At 39.2% G+C, this 14,388-nt stretch overlaps 1 protein-coding gene across 30 annotated transcripts in view; it reads left to right on the forward strand.

The window, feature by feature from the left end:
• Nucleotides 1–14,388, forward strand: part of LOC125259562 (protocadherin gamma-A5-like) — a 141,625-nt gene that overhangs the window by 49,128 nt on the left and 78,109 nt on the right. For 2 of the 30 annotated variants that reach the window (XM_048177314.1, XM_048177452.1), the window contains exon 1: nt 12–3,405. The exons of 21 other annotated variants lie outside the window; for them this stretch is intronic. In XM_048177314.1, coding sequence (XP_048033271.1) covers nt 952–3,405 — 2,454 coding nt within the window. In that variant the 5' untranslated portion in view covers nt 12–951. Of the gene's footprint in view, nt 1–11; nt 3,406–3,429; nt 6,775–6,832; nt 9,901–11,540; nt 14,383–14,388 lie in introns of those variants that run through there. 7 more of the 30 variants (XM_048177408.1, XM_048177289.1, XM_048177568.1 and 4 more) reach the window with 7 other exon arrangements.

Here is a 14,388-nt window from a genome sequence, read left to right on the forward strand (position 1 = left end):
CTCTTAAAAAAAAAAAAAAAAAAAAAAAAAAAAAAAAAAAAACTGATTTAAAGCATATAATCTTGAAATTGCATGCTGTAAATTATGGCTAGTAATATTAGAAAGGGTGTTACATTATCTGTAACACTTGGTTTAGTTCGTTAACATTAAATAATGCATTAGCTACCATGAACTAAAAATAGCATTTTTACAACATTTATTTATATAGAATACAGTTAATTTTTGTATAGGCTACTATACATTTCTAACATTCTAAAAAAAAAATTCCAGGTTGTATAAATCAATATTTGTTAACGTATTTTGAACGAAAATTAATTTGGAATAAACAATAGTATATTTGTTAAATAATATTGACCTAGATCATCAAAAGTTATTGTTCATTGTTAGTTCATACCTAGTGCATTAGCCATGTGTTAACGAACTGAAGCTAGGTCTATTTATGCAGTATTATCTTAAAAAAAAAAAAAAAAAAAAAAAAAAAAGTGCCATTCATAAGGTCCTGTCTATAAAGGAGGTTATCTCTCATATTACTGGATGGTTATTATTTATCTTTTCACTGCCAAACGCACAATAATATTAAAATTTACGAGAACGATATGCGGTTGTTTGGTTATATAGTTCTTTTAGGATGTTTCATCCTGTTCTATTTTTGTTGAGATCAAATGAGGTAATCCTAGTTCTGAGACACTTCACAGCTTTTATAAGTGTCGTTTCTCGTTCTCAACTCTAAGGGCCGCTGTTGATTTGTAGAAAAGCATGTATGTGATCTCCTGTGATTGGTGGAGTTGTGCTGATGCTGGTTAGGAGATGGTGGAGGAGACTAAAGAGAGTCGATGAAGGGAGACGGTCACTGACTGACAGCAAACAAGCTGGATTACTTTGTGGATATTTCAATTGCTGAACATCATCTAAAGTTTGTAATCTGAATGCTTAATTAAAAAAAAAAAAAAAATGTTTGTAGCTTCAGTGTATAGAAGGATTCATTGTGACCAGTCGCGAGGACAGCCATTGGATCGTGTTTTCCTATGGAGGGTCTTATTCATCATGGCCGTTTATTCGATCTCAAACATAAACGCGCAAATTCGTTACTCAGTTCCAGAGGAAATGAAGAAAGGATCGCTTATCGGGAATATTGCTCATGATCTTGGTCTGGATGTTCAAAGACTGCGCGCGGGTCGGGCTCGTATCGTGTCTGGCGACAGCACTGAATATGTAGAGCTGAAAACAGACAAAGGGATTTTGGTTGTGAAGGAGAGAATTGACCGAGAGCAGCTTTGCGCTGAAACCACTCCGTGCAGCTTCACATTTGAAATAATACTTGATAATCCAATGGAGCTACATCATGTTACGGTGGAAATATTAGATGTAAACGATCACTCGCCGACATTTGCTAAAGGTGAAATTAATCTTGAAATAAGTGAATCGGCCACATCTGGAGCTCTTTTTTTATTGGGAGGCGCAGATGATCCTGATGTAGGTCTAAACGCACTACAAAATTATATGATGTCACCTAATGATTATTTTATTCTGAAACAACATTCGCGACCTGATGGAGTCAAATATGCAGAAATGGTGCTTCAGAAGCCTCTAGACAGAGAGCAACATCCACGACTGTCTCTCATTCTCACAGCGGTCGACGGAGGAAACCCTCAAAGATCTGGTAATATGAAAATAGAGGTGAATGTACTAGATGTAAATGACAATGCACCAATATTTAACCAATCAGTTTACAGAGCAACAGTAGAAGAAAATTCACCCAAAGGAACTTATATTACAACTGTAAACGCTAGTGATGCAGATAGTGGCGCAAATAGTTTGCTTTCATACAGCTTTACTAATTTTAAAGGGAATATAAATGACATTTTTAAAATTGATGAAAAAACAGGTGTTATTACTCTAGCTGGGGTGCTTGACTATGAAAAAGCAAAGAAATACGAAATTGATATTGAAGCAAAAGACCAAGGTGGTTTAGGAAACTCTGCTAAAGTCATAGTTGATTTAATTGATGTTAATGATAATGCACCTGTTATCAGTGTTATGTCATTTTCAAGCCCAGTGACTGAAGACGCAACTATTGGCACAACTATCGCTATTTTCAGTGTCAAAGATCTAGATGCAGGAGACAATGGCCACGTTGACTGTACAATTGATCGAAACACACCATTCAAACTTCAGTCTTCACTGCGGAATTATTACACTTTAGTCACTGATGCTGCTTTAGATCGAGAACATGTGTCAGATTATAATATCACAATCACAGCGACAGATTCAGGGTCTCCTGCGCTTTCCAGTCAGAAAACTTTAAATCTGAAAGTATCAGATATTAATGACAATCCACCCAGGTTTCGAAAGAGTGTTTACACTGCATACGTTACTGAAAATAATTCTCCTGGTCTGTCCATATTTACTCTGAGTGCTCAAGATGATGACTGGAACCAGAACGCTCGTATTTCGTATCTTCTTGATGAAGCTACAGTGGGTGGATCCCCTGTTTCCTCTTTTATATCAGTAAATGCTGACAGTGGAGTGGTACACGCACTGCGCGGTTTTGATTATGAACAAATGAAAAGTGTTCGTGTCTGTGTGAAAGCACAAGATGGAGGCTCTCCACCCCTCAGCACTAATGTGACTTTAGACATTATAATCCAAGATCAGAATGACAACGCTCCTCAGGTTCTGTATCCAGTACAGACTGGAGGTTCAGTGGTGGCTGAGATTGTGCCTCGTGCTGCAGATGTTGGATATCTCGTCACTAAAGTGGTGGCTGTTGATGTGGACTCTGGACAAAATGCCTGGCTCTCCTATAAACTACAGAAAGCTACAGACAGAGCGCTGTTTGAAGTGGGTTTACAGAATGGAGAAATAAGAACTGTGCGACAAGTGACTGATAAAGATGCTGTCAAACAGAAACTCACTGTTGTTGTGGAGGATAACGGACAGCCCTCTCGCTCAGCTGTGGTCTCCATTAACGTGGCTGTGGCTGACAGCTTTCCTGAAGTGTTGTCAGAGTTCACAGACTTTACGCATGAAAAACAATATAACGACAACTTGACTTTTTATTTAGTTCTCGCACTGGCCGCTGTTTCTTTCCTATTTATCACTTGTGTGGTTGTGATAATATCAGTAAAGATCTACAGATGGAGACAATCTCGCTTCCTCTATCAGTCCAATCTGCCTGTTATTCCGTACTATCCACCGCATTACGCAGACACAGGAGTCACTGGAACTCTGCCGCACGGGTATAATTATGAAGTGTGCATGACGACTGACTCGAGGAAGAGTGACTGTAAGTTTTCTACACTCGGTGGACAGAACGTTTTAGTGGTGGACCCGAGTTTCACTGAGACGATGCAGCGCGCAATGAAGGAAAAAAACTGCTCAGAAGATCCAGAATTGCAAGAAATGGTAAGATCACCTGCTCTTAAAAAACTGATATAAAGCATATATAATCTTAAAATTGCATGCAGTAAATTATAGCTAGTAATATTAGAAAGGGCGTTACATTATCTGTAACACTTTGCAATAAGGTTTAGTTCGTTAGCATTAAATAATGCATTAGCTACCATGAACTAAAAATAGCATATTTTACAACATTTATTTATATAGAATGCAGTTAATTTTTGTATAGGCTACTATACATTTCTAACATTTTAACATTTTTTTTCCAGGTTGTATAACTCAATATCTGTTAACGTATTTTGAACCAAAATGAATTGGGAATAAACAATAGTATATTTATTAAATAATATTGACCTAGATCATTAAATGTTATTGTTCATTGTTAGTTCATACCTAGTGCATTAGCCATGTGTTAACAAACTGAAGCTAGGTCTATTTGTGCAGTATTATCTTAAAAAAAAGTGCCATTCATAAGGTCCTGTCTGTAAAGGAGTTTATCTCTCATATTACTAGATAGTTATTATTTATCTTTTCACTGCCATACGCACGGTAATATTAAAATTTACGAGAACGATGGGCGGTTGTTTGGTTATATAGTTCTTTTGGGATGTTTCATCCTGTTCTATTTTAGTTGAGATCAAATGAGGTAATCCTAGTTCTGAGACACTTCACAGGTTTTATATGTGTTGTTTCTCTTTCTCAACTCTAAGGGCCGCTGTTGATTTGTAGAAAAGCATGTATGTGATCTCCTGTGATTGGTGGAGTTGTGCTGATGCTGGTTAGGAGATTGTGGAGGAGACTAAAGAGATTCGATGAAGGGAGACAGTCACTGACTAAAAGCAGCCGAGCTGGATTACTTTGTGCATATTCTAATTGCTGAGCATCATCTTAATGTTGTAATTTAAATACATAATGTTTAAAATGTGTGTGATTACAATGTGTAGAAGGATTCATTGTGACCAGTCGCGAGGACAGCAATTGGATCGTGTTTTCCTATGGAGGGTCTTATTCATCATGGCCGTTTATTCGATCTCAAACATAAACGCGCAGATTCGTTACTCAGTTCCAGAGGAAATGAAGAAAGGATCGCTTATCGGGAATATTGCTCATGATCTTGGTCTGGATGTTCAAAGACTGCGCGCGGGTCGGGCTCGTATCGTGTCTGGCGACAGCACTGAATATGTAGAGCTGAAAACAGACAAAGGGATTTTGGTTGTGAAGGAGAGAATTGACCGAGAGCAGCTTTGCGCTGAAACCACTCCGTGCAGCTTCACATTTGAAATAATACTTGATAATCCGATGGAGCTACACCATGTTACGGTGGAAATATTGGATGTAAATGATCACTCACCGACATTTGCTAAGGATGAAATTAATCTTGAAATAAGTGAATCGGCCGCACCTGGGGCTCGTTTCTTACTAGGAGGCGCAGATGATCCTGATGTAGGTCTAAACGCACTACAACATTATATAATGTCATCTAATGATAAATTTATTCTTAAAGAACAATCGCGCCCCGATGGAGTCAAATATGCTGAAATGGTGCTTCAGAAGCCTCTAGACAGAGAGCAGCATCCACGACTGTCTCTCATTCTCACAGCGGTCGACGGAGGAAACCCTCAAAGATCTGGTAACATGAAAATAGAAGTCACTGTACTAGATGCAAATGACAACGCACCAGTATTTAACCAGTCAGTTTACAGGGCAACAGTAAAAGAAAATTCACCTAAGGAAACCTATATTACAATTGTTAATGCTAGTGATGCAGACAGTGGTGCAAATAGTTTGATTTCATACAGTTTTGCTAATTTTAAAGGGAATATAAATGACATTTTTAAAATTGATGAAAATACAGGTGTTATAACTCTAACTGGAATGCTTGACTATGAAAAAGCAAAGAAATACGAAATTGACATCGAAGCAAAGGACCAAGGCGGATTGGGAAACTCGGCTAAAGTCATAGTTGATTTAATTGATGTTAATGATAATGCACCAGTTATCAGTGTTATGTCATTTTCAAGCCCAGTGACTGAAGACGCACCTCTTGGAACAACTATCGCTATTTTCAGTGTCAAAGATGCAGATGCAGGAGACAATGGGCAGGTCGTCAGTACAATAAATAAAAATATTCCATTTAAATTACAATCCTCACTGAGGAATTATTACACTTTAGTCACTGATGCTGCTTTAGATCGAGAACGTGTGGCAGATTATAATATCACAATCACAGCGACAGATTCAGGGTCTCCTGAGCTTTCCAATCAAAAAACCTTAAAATTGAAAATATCAGATGTTAATGACAATCCGCCCAGGTTTCAAAAGAGTGTTTACACTGCATATGTTACTGAAAATAATTCTCCTGGTCTGTCCATATTTACTCTGAGTGCTCAAGATGATGACTGGAACCAGAACGCTCGTATTTCGTATCTTCTTGATGAAGCTACAGTGGGTGGATCCCCTGTTTCTTCTTTTATATCAGTGAATGCTGACAGTGGAGTGGTACACGCACTGCGCGGTTTTGACTATGAACAAATGAAAAGTGTTCGTGTCTGTGTGAAAGCACAAGATGGAGGCTCTCCACCCCTAAGCACTAATGTGACTTTGGACATTATAATCCAAGATCAGAATGACAACGCTCCTCAGGTTCTGTATCCAGTACAGACTGGAGGTTCAGTGGTGGCTGAGATTGTGCCTCGTGCTGCAGATGTTGGATATCTCGTCACTAAAGTGGTGGCTGTTGATGTGGACTCTGGACAGAATGCCTGGCTCTCCTATAAACTACAGAAAGCTACAGACAGAGCGCTGTTTGAAGTAGGTTTACAGAATGGAGAAATAAGAACTGTGCGACAAGTGACTGATAAAGATGCTGTCAAACAGAAACTCACTGTTGTTGTGGAGGATAACGGACAGCCCTCTCGCTCAGCTGTGGTCTCCATTAACGTGGCTGTGGCTGACAGCTTTCCTGAAGTGTTGTCAGAGTTCACAGACTTTACGCATGAAAAACAATATAACGACAACCTGACTTTTTATTTAGTCCTCGCACTGGCCGCTGTTTCTTTCCTATTTATCACTTGTGTGGTTGTGATAATATCAGTAAAGATCTACAGATGGAGACAATCTCGCTTCCTCTATCAGTCCAATCTGCCTGTTATTCCGTACTATCCACCGCATTACGCAGACACAGGAGTCACTGGAACTCTGCCGCACGGGTATAATTATGAAGTGTGCATGACGACTGACTCGAGGAAGAGTGACTGTAAGTTTTCTACACTCGGTGGACAGAATGTTTTAGTGGTGGACCCGAGTTTCACTGAGACGATGCAGCGCGCAATGAAGGAAAAGAACTTTATGGAAGAAAACAGTCTTTCTGAATTGGTAAGATGACGTCCTTTTTAAACGCTTTTCTTTTATGTTCTCTAATGGTGTATTTGATGGCTAAACAGTAGGCCATTCGTTTAAGATGGCTCGGACAGTTTTCAGAACCACTTACTGGACAGCGCTAAACGCAGTAATTACCTAGTTGTTTACCTTCTTTAGAGTTCAGTCAAATAATTTTGCAAGACATTATATTATTATTATTATTATTATTATTTATTTATTTATTTATTTATTTAATAGCATTTTATACGGGTTTTTTTTATATATATATTCAATGCCACTTACTAATTAAATGCACTGCAGGAATTGAAACTATTTAAATTTTTGACACCTGATGTTGAAGCGTTAATGTTTTAGAGATCTAACAGACAAATATTTTAGTTTATTGGTTTGTTTACCGGACTTTTAGTTTGACAACTCACTGGTGTCCTGCTCTTATGTGATTGAAACATAAACAAATTAAGGCAATTCTAAGTTAAGGCTCGTAGGGTCGCTGTTGATCAACACAGCGCAGTCGCTCTATATTTCTCAGACCTACCCTCAAAACCCAGTGATGTCAGAGAACAGTGAACGGAAGCCTGATGACTCGAAACATTAATTTTATCGGATGTTCTGTAAATAGAGATCCTCATTGTACAGTAGATTTCATGCTGGGTCTTATTTTCACATGTAACGTCTTTATTTTGTATTTAAACTGATCGATCTTAAGGATCTGCATAACAAAGGGGAAAAATGGCAAGGTCTGCAATGTGGCAGGCTGCTGCGTTTTTTATGATTCTGTTTCGATGCTCGGTGAGAGGGCAGATCAGCTACTCCATTCCAGAAGAAATGGCAAAAGGGTCGATCGTCGGAAATATTTCCCAAGGTTTGGGTTTGGATTTAAAAAGACTGAGATCAGGGAAAGCGCGCATATTTGCTGGAGACAACACCGAATTCGTCGGATTAAATATCGAGAGGGGGATTCTTCTCACCGAGGAGAAAATAGACCGCGAGGCTCTTTGTGCTAAAACGACTCCTTGCGCTTTACATCTTCAGCTGATTTTGGAAAATCCTATGGAATGGTATGATGTCACGGTGGAAATCACTGATATAAATGATAACTCTCCGACTTTTCCAAAAGGTGAGATTACATTTGAAATAAGCGAGTCGGCTGTAATCGGAGCAAGATTCATGTTGGAAAATGCGATTGATCTGGATGTTGGATCTAACTGTCACCTAAGCTATTCACTTAAACCGACAGATAATTTTGTATTAAGTTTGCAAAGTCAAACGGATGGCGACAGAAACATGGAGATGGTGTTACAAAAGGCTCTAGACCGTGAAAACAAAGAACAGTTATCTTTGTTGTTAACAGCAATGGATGGAGGAGAGCCTCAGTTGACCAGTACTGTGCGGATACATGTTACAGTGCTAGATAATAACGACAATCCCCCTGTGTTCAATCACAGAGTGTACAAAGCCACTATTGCTGAAAATACAGCTAAAGACACTGTTATCACGTCTGTCAGTGCTACTGATGCAGATGAAGGTTCGAATGCGATTATAACGTATTACATGTCGGGCACTGGAGATGTAAATGATTTATTCATGGTTGATGCAAGAAGCGGGGAAATATCCTTAAAAGGTACAGCTGACTTTGAAAAGGCAAGTCGTTATCAAATTAACATACAAGCACGTGACCAAGGAGGACTGTCTGATTCATGTAAAGTTATAATTGATCTCACGGATATAAACGATAACATACCAATGATAAGCATCGTATCTATGTTAAATTCAATATCCGAAGAGTCTAGACCTGGCATTGTTGTTGCAATGTTAAATGTAAATGATCTTGACTCTGGATTGAATGGTCAGGTTCATTGCTACATAAATGACAATATTCCATTTGCTATTGCATCTTCCAGCAGTTTCTTCAGCTTGCAAACAGATCAGGAACTGGACAGAGAGAGAGAGTCTGAGTACAATATCAGTGTAATATGTACTGATGAGGGAGTGCCCGCGCTCTCCAGCAGTGTCTCTCTCCGTGTACAGATATCAGATGTGAATGACAATGCTCCTGTCTTTGAGAAAACTAACTATGAGGCCTGTGTGCTGGAGAATAACACACCTGGTCTCTCTATATTTTCAGTTAAAGCCAGTGATGCTGATTGGAATCAGAATGCTCGCGTTTCTTATATTCTAGAAGACAGCACTGTTAATGGAGTCTCTGTCTCATCATATGTGTCAGTGCAACCTGACAGCGGACTGATTACAGCTATGCGCTCTTTTGACTATGAGACACTGAAACATTTCCACTTCCGGGTAAAAGCGCAAGATGGAGGCTCTCCTCCACTCAGTAGTAACGTGACAGTGAAAATTACTATTCAAGATCAGAATGACAACGCTCCTCAAGTTCTGTATCCAGTACAGACTGGAGGTTCAGTGGTGGCTGAGATTGTGCCTCGTGCTGCAGATGTTGGATATCTCGTCACTAAAGTGGTGGCTGTTGATGTGGACTCTGGACAGAATGCCTGGCTCTCCTATAAACTACAGAAAGCTACAGACAGAGCGCTGTTTGAAGTGGGTTTACAGAATGGAGAAATAAGAACTGTGCGACAAGTGACCGATAAAGATGCTGTCAAACAGAAACTCACTGTTGTTGTGGAGGATAACGGACAGCCCTCTCGCTCAGCTGTGGTCTCCATTAACGTGGCTGTTGCTGACAGCTTTCCTGAAGTGTTGTCAGAGTTCACAGACTTTACGCATGAAAAACAATATAATGACAACTTGACTTTTTATTTAGTCCTCGCACTGGCCGCTGTTTCTTTCCTATTTATCACTTGTGTGGTTGTGATAATATCAGTAAAGATCTACAGATGGAGACAATCTCGCTTCCTCTATCAGTCCAATCTGCCTGTTATTCCGTACTATCCACCGCATTACGCAGACACAGGAGTCACTGGAACTCTGCCGCACGGGTATAATTATGAAGTGTGCATGACGACTGACTCGAGAAAGAGTGACTGTAAGTTTTCTACACTCGGTGGACAGAATGTTTTAGTGGTGGACCCGAGTTTCACTGAGACGATGCAGCATACAATCAAGAAAAATAACTCCATTGATGGTCTCGCGTCTACAGAATCGGTAAGAAAGTTTTGGTTTGACAATTATTGGGGTTTTTTTGTTTTTGTTTCAACTGAAAAATGAATACAAAGCTAACCAAGTAGACCATAAACAAATAAATATGCTAAGAACACTAAAAGAAAATGCAAGGTTTCTAAAATGAATAACCTGAATGCAAGTGAAATCAGTAATCAGTAACTGAATCTCTCAAATACCTGCATACTATTGACTATCGAACTCAATATGACCTATATTCATCCGCATTGTCTATTATGAGAATATAAATATTGAATAAAAACAATATGATCACCCTACAAGTGCATATACGATTAATATTTACACGTCTGTGTTATAGAAGTAAAACAAAACTTACATTCTCACCATCGTAATGCCCCATAATCTGCACCTCTAAACCTGAACGTGAACAGATACGAAAACCTACGAATGAGATCGTAAGAATTTATATTAATTTGCTACCAATTCTCAAAAAAGTACAACAGATATTGGCATGAGACTGTGTTGGTTTTCTCTAATTCTATTACCAGTATCTCATCCTTATACAAAGGTTTCCACACGGTGAAAACAAAGCTCTTTGTGTTCATTGCTTGCCGTTCCTTACTGCCAGGCAATTTTCTGAGACTGTATCAAACAATAGGCAAGAAGACTGTTTAACTGCCATGGGTGCTGATATAATCATATGCTTGTTTGACAATGAACTGGTAAACTCGTCTATAGTTGTTTTGGTGTGCATGACAACTGATTCGAGAAAGTATGGCTGTGCATATGTTAACTTTGTGGAACATAGAGATTAGAAAGAGTTTTCATGTTTTCACGTGACTGATATTATGTATTGTAGTAAATAGAAAGAAAAATAATATAAAAATTACCAACAGCGTGTTATTTTTTATGCAGTCTATATGTACATTACATGTTAAGATTTGGTCGAGTGAATTATCGGGGGGAAAAAAACGCAAGGGAAGTTTGACACCATTCAGCACCACTTATGCCGAACAGCGCCTTGTTGGATGAGGGGCTAGAGGACTATGGTCTTCTTTGCATTGTGCTTAGCGCAAGTACTATAATTTTACTTAAATTCTGACTGTTACAAATTTCACTTATACTGTAAGGAATAATTTGCCCATCCAACCTGCATAATATATTTTTATTTAATTAGTAATGGTACTGGAACAAACAAAGTAGGCTATGGCATTCTACACTCTAAAAAATGCTGGGTTAAAAACAACCCAATTTGGGATGAAAATGGACAAATCCAGCAACTAGGCTGTTTTAACCCAGCAGTTGGGTTAAATGTTTGCCCTGTGTGCTGGTCAGTTTTATGTAACACAACTATTGTTTAAAAATTACTGCATTGCTTGCGTAAAATGAACCCAAAATATGTTCGAAATTAGCATTTATTAATCTGTTAAATTAATAATAATTAAAAAATAAACATTTATTAATTTGCTTATTAATAAATGTTCACGTTTTGGTTATTATTGTTGCCTTTAGTAATTGTGTGTCTGATTTTTAATTTCCAACCTATTTTGGGTTCATTTTAAGCCAGCCATATAGTCATTTTTAAACAATAGTAGGGTTAAATAAAACTGCCCAGCACATTGGGCAAACATTTAACCCAACCTCTAGGTTAAAACTACCCAGTCGCTGGGTTTCTCCATTTTCAGCCCAACTTGGGTTGTTTTTAACCCTGCATTTCTAGTGTATATATGATATTAACTGGTTTTATTTGCAGTGTGATAAAGGCCTAGAAAATAACATTCGTTGATAAAATGCATCTTAGGTGTAGGTTTATAACTTTGATATGCAGTTCCTTATTTACACTCAGAGGGCCGCTGTTCGTCGACAAACAGCTGAGAAACAATATTTCACAGACCCACCCCCAGCATCACATTATTTCACGGAGGAAAAAAAGGCAGTATATAACGGCCCCCTCAAATTCTTTTTCTACACGATGCTTCTATTCATCTCTCGTCGTCGTGTACGGAGTTAATGTCTACATTTGGAATTTCATATATTTAAAGTACACACGGATTGATTGTTGTGTGTTTTTTTTTTTTTTTTTTTTTAACCAACTGTGCAGTTGAGACAATGCCTGATGCAATGATACGGCACTTGGTGCTGTTTTTGAGTCTTCTGATTCACATAGCGCGAGGACAGGTCAGTTACTCCATTCCAGAAGAAATGGCAAAAGGATCCATGGTGGGAAATATTGCGCAGGATTTGGGCTTGGATTTACAACGTTTAAAGTCAGGAAAAGCGCGGCTATTTACAAGAGACAACACGGAATACATCGAACTGAACAGAAACACAGGATGGCTGCTTATCAGAGAGAAAATGGATCGCGAGTCTCTTTGTGCAAAAACAACTCCGTGCGCTTTGCATCTTCAAATGATTTTGGACAACCCGATGGAATTATACACGATTACAATCCAAATTACAGATATAAATGATAACGCTCCAAGTTTTCAGAAAAAGGACTTTAAATTTGAGATCAGCGAATTGGCGGTGGCGGGAGCTGGTTTTATGCTCGGGAGAGCTTTTGATCCGGATGTAGGAACAAATGGTCTGCAGAGTTACTCGCTTAAACCGACTGATAAATTTCGGCTTGAATTGCACAATCAAGCAGATGGTAGTAAAAATGTCGAGATGATTTTACAAAAACCCCTTGATAGAGAAACGCAAAGCTCGTTTACATTGTTGTTAGAAGCGTTTGATGGAGGCGATCCAGTGCTCTCTGGCACTGTACAGATACATATTACTGTGTTAGATATTAATGATAATGCTCCTGCTTTTACACAAAAAGAATATAAAACCACCATTACAGAAAACGCACCAAAGGGTACTATATTAACCGTCGTGAGCGCGTCTGATGCAGACGAAGGGTCGAACAGTGTAGTGACGTACTACATATCTGACACAATGGACAGTAATGTGGCCGACATGTTTCTTGTTAACGAAAAAACTGGTGAAGTAATATTAAATGGTCATGTTGACTATGAAAAAGTGAGCCATTATGAGCTTAATATTCAGGCAAAAGATCAAGGAGGACTCTCTAACGCATGCAAAGTAATTATCGATGTGCTGGATATAAATGATAATTCACCTAGTATTCAAATCCTGTCAAGTTCTCATTCAGTATCTGAAGGTTCTAAGTCTGGTACTGTTGTTGCAATGCTAAATGTTGATGATCTTGATTCAGGTGTAAATGGTCAGGTTCAGTGCTTCATAAGTGAGGATATTCCTTTTGCTATTACATCTCAATCTAGCAGTTTCTTCAGCTTGCAAACAGAACAGGAACTGGACAGAGAGAGAGAGTCTGAGTACAATATCAGTGTAATATGTACTGATGAGGGAGTGCCCGCGCTCTCCAGCTATGTCTCTCTCCGTGTACAGATATCAGATGTGAATGACAATGCTCCTGTTTTTGAGAAAACTAACTATGAGGCCTGTGTGCTGGAGAATAACACACCTGGTCTCTCTATATTTTCAGTTAAAGCCAGTGATGCTGATTGGAATCAGAATGCTCGTGTTTCTTATATTCTAGAAGACAGCACTGTTAATGGAGTCTCTGTCTCATCATATGTGTCAGTGCAACCTGACAGCGGACTGATTACAGCTATGCGCTCTTTTGACTATGAGACACTGAAACATTTCCACTTCCGGGTAAAAGCGCAAGATGGAGGCTCTCCTCCACTCAGTAGTAACGTGACAGTGAAAATTTCTGTCCAAGATCAGAATGACAACGCTCCTCAGGTTCTGTATCCAGTACAGACTGGAGGTTCAGTGGTGGCTGAGATTGTGCCTCGTGCTGCAGATGTTGGATATCTCGTCACTAAAGTGGTGGCTGTTGATGTGGACTCTGGACAGAATGCCTGGCTCTCCTATAAACTACAGAAAGCTACAGACAGAGCGCTGTTTGAAGTAGGTTTACAGAATGGAGAAATAAGAACTGTGCGACAAGTGACTGATAAAGATGCTGTCAAACAGAAACTCACTGTTGTTGTGGAGGATAACGGACAGCCCTCTCGCTCAGCTGTGGTCTCCATTAACGTGGCTGTTGCTGACAGCTTTCCTGAAGTGTTGTCAGAGTTCACAGACTTTACGCATGAAAAACAATATAACGACAACTTGACTTTTTATCTAGTTCTCGCACTGGCTGCTGTTTCTTTCCTATTTATCACTTGTGTGGTTGTGATAATATCAGTGAAGATCTACAGATGGAGACAATCTCGCTTCCTCTATCAGTCCAATCTTCCTGTTATTCCGTACTATCCACCGCATTACGCAGACACAGGAGTCACTGGAACTCTGCCGCACGGGTATAATTATGAAGTGTGCATGACGACTGACTCGAGGAAGAGTGACTGTAAGTTTTCTACACTCGGTGGACAGAACGTTTTAGTGGTGGACCCGAGTTTCACTGAGACGATGCAGCATACAATCAAGAAAAATAACTCCATCGACGGTCTGGGTTCGACAGAATCGGTAAGA

Source organism: Megalobrama amblycephala, linkage group LG2 (assembly GCF_018812025.1).
Source record: "Megalobrama amblycephala isolate DHTTF-2021 linkage group LG2, ASM1881202v1, whole genome shotgun sequence".
Lineage (NCBI taxonomy): Eukaryota > Metazoa > Chordata > Actinopteri > Cypriniformes > Xenocyprididae > Megalobrama > Megalobrama amblycephala.